This window comes from Antedon mediterranea, chromosome 6 (genome assembly GCF_964355755.1).
Source record: "Antedon mediterranea chromosome 6, ecAntMedi1.1, whole genome shotgun sequence".
Lineage (NCBI taxonomy): Eukaryota > Metazoa > Echinodermata > Crinoidea > Comatulida > Antedonidae > Antedon > Antedon mediterranea.
In genome coordinates, this window is record NC_092675.1 from 19,031,982 (window position 1) to 19,048,982 (window position 17,001).

The 17,001-nt window shown below is 31.0% G+C and overlaps 3 protein-coding genes across 3 annotated transcripts; all 3 read left to right on the plus strand.

Moving 5' to 3' along the window:
- The first annotated feature begins 481 nt into the window (after positions 1 to 481).
- Positions 482 to 1,303, plus strand: LOC140052455 (uncharacterized). Its single transcript, XM_072098066.1, has one exon. It carries the CDS (start codon positions 482 to 484, stop codon positions 1,301 to 1,303), a length of 822 nt encoding a protein of 273 aa, XP_071954167.1.
- Positions 1,304 to 3,182: 1,879 nt separating this feature from the next.
- On the plus strand, positions 3,183 to 8,753 carry LOC140052124 (fibrinogen-like protein A). The gene is made up of 5 exons (XM_072097546.1): positions 3,183 to 3,676; positions 3,893 to 3,917; positions 4,420 to 4,553; positions 4,963 to 5,224; positions 8,250 to 8,753. Exons 1-5 carry the CDS (start codon positions 3,380 to 3,382, stop codon positions 8,495 to 8,497), a joined length of 966 nt encoding a protein of 321 aa, XP_071953647.1. The 5' UTR covers positions 3,183 to 3,379; the 3' UTR covers positions 8,498 to 8,753.
- Positions 8,754 to 15,157: 6,404 nt separating this feature from the next.
- On the plus strand, positions 15,158 to 16,175 carry LOC140052456 (fibrinogen-like protein A). Its single transcript, XM_072098067.1, has 3 exons — positions 15,158 to 15,252; positions 15,539 to 15,662; positions 15,909 to 16,175. Exons 1-3 carry the CDS (start codon positions 15,158 to 15,160, stop codon positions 16,173 to 16,175), a joined length of 486 nt encoding a protein of 161 aa, XP_071954168.1.
- Positions 16,176 to 17,001: the final 826 nt, after the last annotated feature.

The window sequence follows — 17,001 nt, forward strand, 5'->3', positions numbered from 1 at the left end:
TCTCATTCCAAAATTGTTTATATCTCTACCAAGCTACCTTCTTTGTTTTCCACTCTTATTCAGACTCCACCCTGGCTCCCTTTGTTATATTTCTTTTATTCCTGTCCACCCAGGCAGCACTTGCCAGCTTTATACTCTGACGTTATCCAAATTCCTTCACTTGCACTGATGAAGGGCTAGTGTTGCCCGAAAGCTCTGCTAACTTTTCTGGCTGTTTACTTTATCGTTTTGATTTAGCTTTTCGCTTTTTATTTTTGTATCTCCATTGAGATCCAGCCACTGATACCCACAGCATTGTCATTTTTTTCAGTAATTTGCCTTTGGATTTATATATATATATATATATATATATAATTTTAAACAATGAAGTAACCAAGTTTTCTGCTGTTGTTTTATTTATATATATAATCGAGTTCGAACAATACCATGAAAGCCCCAGTGATCTCCTGTTGTGTTTATATATAAGTTTGATATTTCTGTGATGGGATATGCCGATGATCACTCAGTGTATGATTCATTAAATCCAAATTCTAGTTCTAGTATGGAAAATACAATCACCAAATTACAAGAGTGCCTCATATCCATCAACGACTGGATGAAGTCCAACAGACTAAAAATGAACAGTGAAAAAACAGAGTTCATACTATTGGGAAGCAGAGCTCAACTTCTGAAATGCGAGAAAGATCATATCATCGTATGCCAGGACAGAATACCACGTGGTTCATCTGTAAAATACCTTGGTGTTAATATCGACGACCAGCTATCTTTCAAGAACCACATACGTGATAAATGCAGAACGATAGCTGTTAATTTATACTATATTCGTCAAATCCGTAAATTTCTCTCCAAGGACCTTTGCCAACAACTAATTCAATCGCTTGTGCTGTCACATATTGATTACGCCAATGCATTGTTTTATGGTCTACCTGCTAATACCCTTGCTCCAATGAAGAGGTTACTGCACCAAGCTGCGAAAATAATTGTCAGGAAAGGTCGGTATGACAGTGCAACTAACGCCATGCGATCCTTGCACTGGCTTCCGATGTCTCATAGATGTCAATTCAATATAGCGTGTCTTGTATGGCGTTCGCTTAAAGGTTCCGCTCCAAGTTACCTGAGAGATATTCTTACTGTGCGGAATGTTTCTCGCAGTACTCGTTCAAGCACCAGCAATTATAACCTGACAATCATACGAACTAAACGAAAGACATTTGCTGACCGTTCGTTCGCCGTAGCAGGACCCAAAATTTGGAACAGATTACCAAGTCACATTAAACACTTAGACGACTATAATCAGTTTTAAAAACATTTAAAAGCACTATATTTCAAACAATGTTACGATACTAATTGATGTGAAGCGCCGCTGATTATAATTAAATGTTGTATAAATGTGCGCTATACAAGTAATAATAATAATAATAATAATATATATATATATATATAAACAAATCAGGCAAAGAACATTAATTCTAAACCGCCCGGTGATATACTGAAATTTAATTAATTAATTTGAAACGATAAAGATGAGGAAATCTGTGAGAATGAGAAAAAGTCGCCCCAACCGAGACTCGAACTCGGACCGCCTGCTTGATATGCAGATGTCCTAACCATTAGACCACTGGGGCTTTCATGGTATTGTTTGAACTCGATTGGATAGCGACTCTTTAACATTCTCGGCGTGTTACGGAGGAACAGCACTAGTCCTCAATTGTACGCACGTGCACCAGAGATCAAATTGATACGGCCTCATCTTACAGTGTTTTTATTCCGAAGAGATACTTTTATATATATAAACAAATCAGGCAAAGAACATTAATTCTAAACCGCCCGGTGATATATATGTATATATATATATAATTTCTTGGAAATCACAAAGTGTTCTAATGTCTTATGTCTCCTAAAGAGATTTAAAGAGTCGAGTTGATTCAATATTGGAATATTGAACAACTTTTTAATTGCAGTGGTGAAAAACAATTGTCAAATGAATATAAATACTACAGAAATACATACAAACTACGCAAAATGCATAATGCAACGCAAGCAATGGATTATTCGAACTATCTCTTGTTATTGGTCAACTACTTGTATTGCGTTGCATTCCATTACCTAAGGCTAACTAGATTGTCACTTCGGTTACCCACGCAAAAACAACGTGCACAAAGTACAGGTAGACACAATTCAGCACTGTAAACATATTTACTTCCGATTATGGGATGGTACAACGAATTACTGTGCACGTTGTTGTTTTTGTGCGCGTGGAAAACCTAACTACTGTTAAGTGACAAGTTCAAATCTAGTTTTATATGATTTTCTCTTCAATTTTGAAAATTGTGATACCATAATTGATTCTGGACTTGAAAGTAGTGCAGAGAATCGCTGTAGCCTAGATGTTTTGTATTGTAATCAGAAGATATTAAAAAAAAGTAATTCAAAATAATTTGATTAGGCCTAAACATCTTAATCTTATATTATAATAATACAATATCCTAAAAGAAATCCCAAGAGTGGAGGTGATTCAATATTGAATGACTTATTTATTGCAGTGGCGCCATATATTTACAATTTTGTTTATCCAGAATACTGAAATTAATCGTAATCATCATAGATTATTTCAAATTACTTGGAAATATTTCAGGATAAACCAGCTGGTTAGGACACAATGGAGACACCCACAATGAACAGCTTTAAGCCTAAAAGAACAATGAAGAAAAAAGAACAATGAAGAAAAAAGAACAATATTAAACCTCTTTATCCAATATTTTAACCGGTGAGCCTTTTAAAGGTGAGAAAAAGAAATTACACAGAAATTAAAGATTATCAATGTCATTGCCATTTTTCATTTAAAAATGAAAAAAGAGGTAATGCGTATGAACGCACGATTCAATTGCAATATTTAAGACTTGCAAATAAAAATAACATTAGGCTATAACTGGACACTTCACGCATTATGAATTGTTGCAGTTATTGAATCATATTTTGAAAATCAGGTCCTTCTCAATAAAACGAAAATAAATTTAAAAACTGAAATACAAATAGCAAACCAAAGTTTTAGAAGGTAATCTGTATTTTAAATATTTTATTTTGTATTTTAAACTTAAAACACAATTTATAAAAAAAAAGGCGTCTAAAAAACCCAAAAGAGCATGCATATCTTAATGTTTAATTTAGTTCATGGATGCATTATTATGTAAATCAGACATTACTATCACCATTTTGATTGGTGCTCACTGTATTGATATAGTTGGATAATGGAATATCTACTGTATCTGTACCACACGTTTACGTACGTCGAGTATTTGAAGGCGAATTGTAGATTTTATTGGCACAATAACCGTTTCATTCGTCATTCGTTATCAATACATAATTCTATAACGTCGCAATGCTAACTTCAACTTTAATCATTGTCATTATTCTGCCCTTTGTCATCAGTGATGATTCGATCAATACATATGATTATACGGTTATCCTAGAGGGGCATGCTCTTGAAGGTTGGAGTTACGAGTTGAAGAATATACACAAACTAAATTGTTTGCTGGAATGTTCCAAGAAATCTGATTGTTTGTCGGTCAACTATAACCAGAAAGATCGTGTTTGTCAAATCAGCTGTAAACGGAAACGGGAAGAATCAATTGAAAACAACATAATTCAAACGCCTGCATTTTGTTACATTGAAAAGGTAAGTGATATACGTATATCATAACTGATTTAGTGTATTAATCAAATCCAGTAATATGATTTAACAAAACAAAAAACAAAAATTGTTTTATTAGACAAAAAAGTTTGTAAATCTGGAGCCAGTTTGGACTTTGCGTCTAATTTGTTACGATTTTGTTTGAAAGATCTAATGAAATTATACAATTTAATATTACAAATTAACGGTATTTTCCTTCAGGTTCTGGGCACCGATTTCGAAAGGCGTAAGTATACAAATTCTATATATTCATTAAATTAAACTCATTTTGTAGTATATCATATTCACATCAAAAGTTTGCACATTAATGAATTACATTACTTTTCCAATTTGAAATTGACTTTCCTCTATTAGATATATACTAGCTCTTTTCTCTTTGGGTGTTAAAATAAAGCTTATTTAAAAACAAAGTTTAGTGGTTTCATGTGCGTGGATGAAACCAAAGAATATATATTTTTTCTTTGCTGAGTTATATATGAGGTAGAGTTCCATTGGATATAGAAGACACAGGGTGTTAACCAATCACACAAGCATTTATTGTGTGCATAGGTTGTAACTCAGATATGATTCAGATCGTCCACATTGAAAACTAAAAAATGAATAGAAAAATTACTTTAATCTATTGACAAAATAGGCAAAAACAATGAATAAACTATCCTGATATGCCTAACATATACCAGTGTGCTCTTTAAAAAAAAATAAATACATCAACATTTTTTTAATTTTAGAGATAGAGAGGGACTGTAGTGAAATTTTACAATATAATCCTTCTGCTGAGAGTGGTGAATATGCGATACAGACTAATAATGGAGAACCACAGTTTACTGTGTACTGTGAGATAAGGAGTGATGCAGGATGGACAGTAAGTATACAGTAGGCAACAATTTATTCAAAGATATTATAAGTAAATCCAACATCATTGCCACAGTTTACTAATTCATTACTAAAACAGTGCCAGAAACAGAAGACACTGGTATGGGTTTGGAAGCCTTAACACAGCTTTGGAAACGTTCAGGTTGACAATGATGTTGAAGTGTTGCCAGAAAGACCAATCAGTATATACTAATGTTCTAAAACTTGCATACTAAGAACCAAGAAGCAAATTAATGTAAAATGGTATTTTAGTCAAATTTTAATATCCATTGACATACCTTAATCAGAACATTAGGCCTACTGGTCAGGTTCTCATTTCATTCATTTCTATTTACTCCAGTTGATGGCTTGCCATCACTGTTTCAGTAGAGTATAGATAACTATATTTTCATTGTCAGGTGATACAGAGAAGACAAGATGGATCAGTTAATTTCTACCGTAATTGGACAGAATACAAAGAGGGTTTTGGAAACGTGAACTCAGAATTCTGGCTTGGTAATGAACAGATCTACCGCATAACTTCTAACGGCAGTTTTGAGCTATTAGTAGAGATGACGGACCACTTGGATGTAACAAAGTTTGCAAAATATTCTCACTTCCATATTGGTACTGAGGAGTCTAACTATGTTTTGACAATCAGTGGATACACAGGAACTGCGGGTTAGTATATTCAATCAATTTTTATCTGAAGAAAGTAAACAAAGAATTAACATTGATACTTTAGCACTCCTACACCCTTTGTCACTTTTAGTAAAAATTAGTCTATGGACTTCACATACTGTATGTTTTTATTTTATTTATCACATTTAAAGTGTATAATAAAATTAATTTTTAAAATTACAACTGCTTAAATAGATGATAAGGGCATTGGCTGGGACAGAACATAAAACATGTACTGTACCCAAGGTTCCTTAATTTTAGGGTACTATAGCATTTGTAGCAAATGAAATTGGAAAGAAATGGAATCTTACCACAAATAAAATAGATAAATATAAATGAGGAACACATGGTAAAATGTAATGTATTATTAATCAAGTCTATTTGCAAATATTGTACAAAATATCAAGTAAAAAGATAGAAATCAAATTTCACCAAGGTATTTGGAACTTATTTAGGTTAGAAATAAAAGAAACTGATTTCAAATAAATACTGTAAATGGAAATATTTTCGCATACAGAATGATTCCCTATTAACTACTTTCATTTCGTTTTCGTGTGTTGATATTTTCACAAATTCCATTTTAGTCTAGGCCTAATGTACCTTAAATTATTTTATTTTTGTATCGCAAAGGTCAAGTATAAACGTGTCAACAAACGAGCTACCATATAATAACATCCTGTTTTGTAGCTGTCTAGTCTACATTCCGTATTTACAGTACTCCAGTAGTAAATTAAATGTTTCTATATTTGTTTAATCCTTTTTAGAATCGCAAATCTTCTAATAAACTAACTGCTAAACTTACATGCAATATCGATCGCTGCAGTACTGACACAATAAGAATCTGTAGCTGTTTTCGGTTTACATAGTTCACAAAATTTGCGAAAATTAAACCATTGCAAAATAATGGCATATATACTGTACAGAGTGTATTATGCAACATACTAAATCTGAAAGAAGTTGGACAAACGTTAAAAAAAGGCTTCTAAAAGCATCTGAAAAATATTCCTTCTTACATGCCTGAAAAAATTCTAACTATAATAAAATGTTCAAATGCACTCACAGTACAACAACTTATCTTATCAATAGATCATGTTAAAATTATTATACTGCATATACTGCAGTAACTACATTTACTGATTTTAGTTTGTTTTAATGTAGTAGGCATTTATGAGGCAGTCAATGCAACAGTATGTGTATGATTAATGTAGTAGGCATTTATGAGGCAGTCAATGCAACAGTATGTGAATGATTAATGTAGTAGGCATTTATGAGGCAGTCAATGCAACAGTATGTGTATGATTAATGTAGTAGACATTTATGAGGCAGTCAATGCAACAGTATGTGTATGATTAATGTAGTAGGCATTTATGAGGCAGTCAATGCAACAGTATGTGTATGATTAATGTAGTAGGCATTTATGAGGCAGTCAATGCAACAGTATGTGTATGATTAATGTAGTAGACATTTATGAGGCAGTCAATGCAACAGTATGTGTATGATTAATGTAGTAGACATTTATGAGGCAGTCAATGCAACAGTATGTGTATGATTAATGTAGTAGGCATTTATGAGGCAGTCAATGCAACAGTATGTGTATGATTAATGTAGTAGACATTTATGAGGCAGTCAATGCAACAGTATGTGTATGATTAATGTAGTAGGCATTTATGAGGCAGTCAATGCAACAGTATGTGTATGATTAATGTAGTAGACATTTATGAGGCAGTCAATGCAACAGTATGTGTATGATTAATGTAGTAGGCATTTATGAGGCAGTCAATGCAACAGTATGTGTATGATTAATGTAGTAGACATTTATGAGGCAGTCAATGCAACAGTATGTGTATGATTAATGTAGTAGGCATTTATGAGGCAGTCAATGCAACAGTATGTGTATGATTAATGTAGTAGACATTTATGAGGCAGTCAATGCAACAGTATGTGTATGATTAATGTAGTAGGCATTTATGAGGCAGTCAATGCAACAGTATGTGTATGATTAATGTAGTAGGCATTTATGAGGCAGTCAATGCAACAGTATGTGTATGATTAATGTAGTAGGCATTTATGAGGCAGTCAATGCAACAGTATGTGTATGATTAATGTAGTAGGCATTTATGAGGCAGTCAATGCAACAGTATGTGAATGATTAATGTAGTAGGCATTTATGAGGCAGTCAATGCAACAGTATGTGAATGATTAATGTAGTAGGCATTTATGAGGCAGTCAATGCAACAGTATGTGTATGATTAATGTAGTAGGCATTTATGAGGCAGTCAATGCAACAGTATGTGTATGATTAATATCCAAACAAGCTTGATAAATAATTGCAGGAAAAAGAGTGAAAAAAATATAATTACAGTAGTAACTACAGAATTATAGAATCCTCTACCGGCCAAAATTTTTTTTTTTGTAAAATCAGACAAAACACCTTACAATAACATATAGTCTACTCGCACATTACAGTTATTTTGTATTTGCATTCATCACCTGTTCTAATTCAATAGGATTATTCAGTGGTCCCTAAACAGGAGCCAGAGATAACAACTAGGGACCCTCTAGACTGCAAGGTTGATATATCTGGTGCACTTAATAAAGTTAAACAAATTGAAATCTAAAATAAAAATCATAGTGTGTGTATACTCTAGTACAGTTTCATATAACTTGGGTTTTCTTCATAATTGAAATGCATTGCTTTTAAAGTATAATAACTCTGACAAAACAAAATATATAAAATAAAGGATATATGATATATAAGAATAGTTCATAACTAAAACTTAAAAACAAATTAATACTATTTATAAATTGTGTTTATGATTTAATCTATGGCACACAATTTGACAACAAAAATTAAATCTATTAATAAATTACAAATTGTAGGGTATATTTATTATTATTATTTTCCCTTTTATATCAAATATCTTTCTTTATTTGTAATACAAAGAAAAACAAATATTTAAAAATGAATTTTAATTTAAAGATATATGAAGTAAACTAAAGATGATCTACTATCTTGTTTGTGTAGGTGATTCTTTGGCATCCCACAATGGTAAACAATTTACAACGTATGATAGAGACAATGATAAGAGTAGTCGTAACTGTGCTGAGACATTCAAAGGTGGTTGGTGGTACGAAAACTGTCATTATTCAAACCTGAATGGGCTTTACCTTATACCAGGTACAGCTAATTACACTGGCATCAACTGGAGGTATTTCCATAATAATAAAAACAGTCTCAAGAAGACAGTGATGATGGTTAAAAGAGTGCCATAAGAGAGTTGTCATGATTCAGACCTGAAAAGGCTTCATCTCACACTGCTGATTACAATGGCATCAACTGGGATCGCTATTTTTTATCAAAGACAACAGTGATGCTGGTTATAAGACCACCATAACAAATCAGAATCTGTAGTTATTTAATAATTTAGATTCCTTTTTGTTTCTTTTAAATATCATTTTGCCTTATCATTAAATTTTATTATAATAATCTCATATGTTATAACATTAATAATCAAATATATTGTCATATCAACTGTGATTTGTATTAAATTTATATATGGAATTTTTTATTTTGAATTTTAAATTATATAATTGTAACAATGAATGTTTTATTATTCATCTTTTTTAAATATTATACCAAATAATATATTCAAGTCATTCTGTAAAAAAATATTATTTTATTATTTAAAACTATGCTACAATACATAATAGTAACATTATTATTATCATGTTTTTATATAATAATAACAAATTGATATCTAATCATAAATCAGTATTTCCTATATTTTCATTAATTAATAATTAGTAGTGTTATAATCTAATATTTGCTGAAGTTCTTAAATGAATCTTGTTTTGAAATGATTAAAAATGAAATAAAAACTTACATTGAATGTAGGCCTACATAAATGTTGATGTATTTTCCAAGGCAAAGGCGAACGTATATAAACATTAAAAAGCAAATAAACTACTACAAAATTTAAGATCTAAATCTTTGAATGTATTAGCGTAAAAAATCACTTTCAACTTCGCTACACATTCAAACCTAACTGGGCTTGACCTTTTAACACCTAGATGTTCTGATAATAGAAATAAGGATATAGTCCTCTTTTGTTTAGCCTTTTAGCTATTATACATTTGGCCTTATCATTAAATAATTATTTTATTATAATAAAAGCTAGTTATGTAATCCAAATTGTATAACAAAATATATTGTCATATCAACTTTGATTTGTTTAAAATTTTATATATGGAATTTTTAATTTTGTATTTTGAATTATATAATAGTAACAATGACTGTTTTATTATTAATCATTTTTAAATATTATAACTAATAATATATTCAAGTCATTCAGTAAAAAAATATTTTTTTTTATTTAAAACTATGCTACAATACATAATAGTAACATTATCATTATTGCTTTTTAATTAATAAAATCAAATTGATACCTAATCATAAATCAGTATTTCCTATATTTTATGATATATTCTAATTAATTATATTCTAGTAGTTTTAGGAGTATTTTCAATGCTGAAGTTTTTAAATTGAATCTTGTTTTGAATTGATTAAAAATTAAATAAAAACTTACAATTAATGTAGGCCTACATGTTATATATCTTATTATATTGGTTTTGATCTAAGAAATTAGTGACATTAGCAAACACAAGTTGAATGCTTATTTATTTTCCAAGGTAAAGGTGAAAGTATTAAACATTAAAAAGCAAATAAACTACTACAAAATTTAGGAAAAACTCCAACTTTTAATGTAAAAAATCACTTAGTCAGCAAAAACAAAACTTTGATCAATTGTTTTTGTATGAATTTTAATTTATGAATCTGCTTGATACTTTGATGTTTGTATGTTAGTTATACACATTGTTGTTACTGCACATATATGGGGTATCAAAATGACCGTAATGGTACCGGAAGGTTCTAAACTGTATTTGAGCATCATCCGCCATCTGGAATACAAGTTATGGGTCAAAATTCCCAATCTTTTTCCCACTTTTTATGTCTGTTCGTTATACAAATTTTTGTTTCTGCACGTAACCATAAATGTGGGGTATCAAAATGACTGCAATTGTACTGTGAAGGTTTTAAACTACATTTAAAAAATTCCTCAAGTCAGGAGGGGTAGGGGGGAGTTAAAGGAAATGGTGATTTGCTTGGGCTAAGAGTAGTAGGCTATCATTTTGAATTGAATTTTAAGTATTTCTGGAAAGGGGTTGGGAGTTTGAGGTGGGTGGTTTTTTTTAAAATCATCCGAGTATGGGATATGATTGAAGAGGGGTGGAGGTTGGCGAGTACAGGGAGATACTGGCGTCCGGGGGTTATGAGACGTATCGAATTAGTCAGAATTGTACTAAGGCAGGTGTAATAAAAGTGCATACCAATTGAAAAGTAGTATATAAGTTATTGATTTACCATTCACACCAATTATGTATCTTGAAAAATTGTGATACACCATTATGATTCTTGACTTGAAAGCAGTGTTACATATTGTTGCTTGAGAGATGTCCAGCTACATTTTGCAGTGATTTCATTCAGTGTACTTCTGTCATAGTTACGTACAATTTTTGATGTTTTGCAGAATTATACTAGCTGTTTAAATAACTGTTGTTCTGTATTAATAAACAGTCTTCTAAAAGAGTTTAAAAAATGTAATTCGGTATGGAACAATAATTATTTAATTTCAATCAATCAATCATAAACATTTTTATTCCAAAATAAAACAAAAACATATACAAATACAATACAATGATGGAATGGAATGGGATACAAAATAAGCAATTTGTTGAACAATATCATCACCATATAATATAATAAAAGAAAATATTGGAATATTGAATTATTTTTTTTAGTGCTGCCACATTGTCACAAGGAAATGGAATAAACTATGCTTGGACAAAAACTAGAGACAAATCAATTATGACCTCTGTACACTTCAAATGACATAAGTTACTTCACAAAAAGGGTTTTCCATGGCCGTACAATTGTCAAAAGAAATTAGCATTTGAAACAAAAAAATATTAGTATATCAGTTATATTATTATATAGTAAGTTGAAAAAAATTATTATAACTTACTTGGAAATATTTCAGGATAAACCAGCTGGTTAGGACACAATGGAAGACACCCACAATGAACAGCTTCAAGCCTAAAAGAACAATATTAAATTTAATTTCTATTTTTAATATTTTTACCGGTCAGCAATTTTAAAATTGAGAATGTAAGAAACTCACACATTTGTCTTTACAATACAACAGTCAAATTTACCTAGAAATATGCTATTGCTATTATTAGATTTAATTTCTTTATTGGTCACTTATTTTTTTAAAGTATCTGAATCTCAATTGAAATTTTATTACTTTCATAATTGTAAAAATTAATGCACTAAAAAAATAACATTTATGGCAAATAAACAAATATGTATCAATAGAAGTTTATCAAGTATAAAACATAACAACATTTATGCATAACTAAAATATAAATAAAGACATAGAAGAGTTAGGCACATCTTTTCTCATTTAATTACAAATGTATTTATTATGATCAGAAACAGACTGGTTGATTTCATTTCTAAAATCGTACAAAGCTACATCGAAGGCTGCTGTAAATACGTTATTAACATTTTTTACATAAGCTAATAAATATAACAAACTATATGCATGAGAGTGTTTCTGTGTTATTTAACATTGATATTCATAACACTGAGCCATATGGACAACTGGGGACATAGAAGTAGAAAGAAAAGTAGCTGAGAACTCATTCAAACTTATCATCCTGTCTTGAAAAAGCCAGTTACTAGAGTGTTTAATCTCATTCACAAACAAATTAGCTAAACAAATTAAAAAATCCCAAATTCTATCTTGAGTGTTTACAAACAGCAAATTACAAAGTGTTTCATCTCATTCACGAACAAATTAGCTAAACAAATTAACAACAAATCTAAACCAACTTATACATTAATCAAATATTGTTCAGTAAAATGTAATTTGTAACATTCAGATTATATAAATAAACCATCTTAGTTGAACAGATTTGGTTAGAAAACATCTGGGTTGTTCTCCAAACAATCTCCATAAAAGAGAGGTGTTCCAACATTGCATTGTCAGATAGATTCATCGTTCAACTGAGGTGTGGAAAACATAGAACATAGGTGTAAGTATTACCTTTCTGCTTGTATATTAATTTAGCCTACTGACAACTTAAATTCTAAAATTAGAGAGATGATTTCAGAATGCGAAAGATACACTTGTAGAATCTTTTGTGTCGCTTTCTAAAGCTTGAGATTGGTTGAAATCAGTATTTTCTTGAACAGATATATAAGTTGAAAAAATAACCATAACAAAATGCTCTTGTATGTATGTAGTCGCCTGTCATCTATATATAAATTTACGTAAGGGAAAAATTCGGTAAATTGCGCCTTACATCTAGAATTTTTACTCGATGGTATATAAAGTTGGTTCGTACTTTCGGTACTGATTTTAACCACCTGATGTAATCCTGTTTACTAATTAAATTAAGTTAGATAATTAGTTATTGACGATTAAAACGAATTTAGGTTCAACGATTGGTATACACCGTCTAATGGATGTCCATCTTGAAAAATACCCGCCACAAAAATGCGAGGAGGCTTCGCATTTTCCTATCTCCTCCTGCGATAATTGTTTTTAATAGCTGAAAACCGGTTGAACAGCTAGAGTATCAGTATCATAATGTTGAAGACAGGCCGATTTTCTTTACAAAATAATATTTTGATAGATTTAATATACGATTATACAAATGTATTGATTTGCGATGAATGGAACATCCCAATCTCTCAGTCTGCCAGAGTTTGGTTTAACACAAGTAGGTAAATGTATGAGTCCTTGGTTTAACACATACAGTAGGTAAATATATGGTCCCTTTGAGAATAAACTTGCAATACTTTGACAATACTGTAAATACCTATTAACTATTTTGGTCCTCATTTGAATCGAACATTTCTTACTGTGAATGTTCGTACTGTTAGATGTAATATAAAAATATATACAAATAAACTTTATTACTGAGATTGTGGTTAGGCTTCACTGTTAGATATATAAACACATTATTATATACAAATAAACTTTATACTAACAGTTCCCTCTCAACGTTTGTATTAATTATTAATTAATAATTACCAATAATATAAACGTCGTAGTGGTGTATCGTGACATGTACTTTAATATTTCAATTGATTATGACAGTGACAGTTTTAACAAAGTATTAAATCGCAAATGTTTTACTGTATTTAGAGGTATATTATTTATAGGCCTATAAAACATGAACAAAATAATATTTTGTTCATGTGTATTTCATGGATAAAGAATATATTTAAAAATTGTTCCTCTTTGTACCTATCCGCTTTCCCATCCCTCAAACCTAATGTTACATACAAAACACAAATTGGGTTTCTTTAAATGAGTCCAAATCAAACATTTGAACTCATTTTGTGATAAGTTTCTCCTTCGGAAGTAATTCCCAGGGTGCTAATTTTAGTTGACTACATAAATCATCGTGTCTATTTATTCGTTTCTGTAAACGACAATGTATTGTAGTCCTGCGGTACGTATATTTGAAATCGCCAGTTTTGTTACGCTGAAATTACTTTGTATTCGAGAACCATCTGTGGGCACGACCTAGATGGTACGCGAGCGAAGCGAGCGTACCATCTAGTTTAATTAATACTCACTTGGGCTCAAATCTCAACTAATTTAAAAGTCTTATCTCACAAATATTAGTTTGATTTTAATTCACTGCTGTTTTTTTAATTCACTGCTGTTATTATATATTTTTTTATACTTTTCTATCTATTTAATTGTGATTTTCATCCCATTATTACTAAAAAAAACATTGTCACCAAATTCATTGTCTTTTTTATTTTTTTGTTTGAAAATACAGACTTGAGAAATCGATTTGCAGACCACAAACATCCGATAAGAATTACGTTGTTTTCATATCGTATTTGGCTATATGGGGGCGGGCGGTATGTAATATATGGATTTCGAATCAACTAATGATCATTTGGTTTCAAAATTAAAAAGATCGATTACGTACAGTACTACTAATAACAGTATGATCGAGACTAAAATAAAAACTATTGAAATATTATAATATCGTTTTGCCAAGTCTGGGTGGGTGGAAATTTATTAAATTATTTCTGCAAAATAATGATCCATTCAATGTTTGATTTGCGGAGAAGCTAGCCTATCATATCAAGTCGAGTTTCATGTTCTTGGGAAAAATCCCATCAAATGTTTACCAGACTACTAGGCATATAAAATTATTTCTAGCCTTCAGAAACTTTCATTATCACATCATCATCGCTTCGCGATAATGTACCAAGGTACACACGTGTGTCTCCACACCAGCTAAACATATCATAGCGTATGCGCATCATCTTAGTTGTTGAATCTTTGAAATTCTAAAATATGAATATTAAAACTGTGTACAAGTAAGTAGCCAATCGCATGCGGCTGAAACTAGTCAACCGGATAATCGTATGCACCAAGAATTCTTGGTGTCAAACCACGTGACTTGCACGTGTTTGCCCAGACGGAGTATCCAAACTCAAGTACGTATGAAACGCCATATGTGCAAACATATTTATATTTTTACTAATATTAAAGACAAAACTCCGTCTGGAATCCAGACTATAACCAAATATGCCTAACTACTTCTAAAAATTATAATTAATAGTGTGCTCAGCATTTAAATTATGGTAAAAAAATAAAGCTTTTGTCTCTCCTTAGTGCTCCACTTTCACGTTTATTGTTATGTTTATATTGTCTTTACTGAAAGAAATAAAATAAATAATAAACTAACAAACAAATAAGGATTGCTTTAACATTTGTTGTTTGCTCTTCTGTTGTCAGTTTTATTGTGAGAGGAAGCTTTAAAGTCTGATTCAGAATGGATTGCAGAATGTTATTAATTGGCTGTATGTTGGCTGTGATGGCTGCTGCCTGTTGCCCGAAAGATGATTGTGAATGCCCTTCAAGGAGTAAGTAGTAGTATTCTAAACAGCTGTAAAGAGAAATGTGTCATCTATTGAACAATGTTAACCAATTCAGTTTCTAAATTTTACATTTATAAATAAAAAATGTTTAAAGCACTACAATAGATTTTTGTAAAATGTATTAAATGATGTATTAAACAATCAGAGAGGAAACAGAAAAGTACAATCCCAGAATACCAAACTATAGTATTGTATATAATGCAAGTTACTTTTTATTTTTTAAATATAGTATATAATGCAAATATTTTTTATTTTATATATTTGTATTTTTTAAGGGACTGTGGTGAAATGCTGGAAAATGATCCTTCTGCTCCAAGTGGTGATTATTTAATACAGCCAAATGATAGAGAACCTGAGTTTAGGGTCTACTGTGACATGAGGAAAGATGGCGGATGGACAGTAAGTAAAAGTGATGATAAATTAAATGCAGAGGTTTTTTTTCTTCCATTATACTTAACTATTAAATTACAGTTTTGATAAATTTCACAAGATAAATTTTCCACAATTTACGACCCAAAAAATAAATAATTTGGTTTGTAAATATAATTGGTCACTCATTTTTTTAGTTTGAACTACAGTATGTGGTACTTAGATTGTTGCCTTTTTATAGTTCAGCTGTTGTGTAAAGTTTCTTTGTAACCCCAGGTGATACAACGAAGAGAGGATGGTTCGGAAAATTTCTACCTCAATTGGGGAAACTACAGAGAGGGTTTTGGAAAAGTGTACTCAGAGTTCTGGCTTGGCAATGAACAGATACACCGTATAACATCTGATGGTAGTTTTGAGCTCTTAGTAGAGATGACTGACCACTTGGATGAAATGAAGTTTGCAAGATATTCTCACTTTCGTGTTGGTAGTGAGAAGTCCAACTATCTTATAAGAATCAGTGGATACAATGGAACTGCAGGTTAGTATATCTTCAATCAATTTTTACACTAAAAATTCAAGTAAACAAAGAATGAACCTTTTTTTTTGTAGGCCTTATAGACCCTTTGTACCTTATAGTAAAAATAATTTATGGAATACCCACATACTGTAGGGTTTCTTTTGCATTTATCACATTTAAAGGAATAAAACTAATGCTAGAATTACGGCTGCTTAAACACAGTTAAATTATAAGGACATTGACTGCTGGGAAAGAACATGAGACATGTACTGTACCTAAGCAGCGGTGGCGTCTCAGGATCTAAAGTCCACAGAAGCAACAGAGTTCTAGCATAATTTGAGGTGGTCTTCATCAAATTTAGGGGAGGCATCTTTTTTTCATGGTACTTGTAAATAAAATACTGCGTACAAATCCATTCTTTCAATTTTAAAAATGAAGTGACCTTTAAATAAAAAAAAGTTCTTTATCACAGTTTTGTTCTCCTGAATTTTATATTAAAATAAAAAGAAATAGGTTTTTTAAACTACTCGCATCAAAAAACTTGCACATTAAATCAAATTATGTTTTAAAATTACAAATCACAAATAATAACTCTTGCCTCTTGTACAAAAATGAAGTTTTTTGGACAAGTAGTTCTCGAGAAAATGCAATTTCAGTTTACTTGCTACTTTAAGACTGCTCGCCGGCTTTTGAAAAATTCTGTCCTATCTTTTAACACTAGCAGGTCTGAAAAGTATACTCAAAAAGTGGTTCAGAATTGGGACCATGGTCCCAAATGGTTCCAAAATTTAATGGAATGGTCCTTGACCACATATCTATCTGTATATTCATAGACCAATGTATCATGTGGCG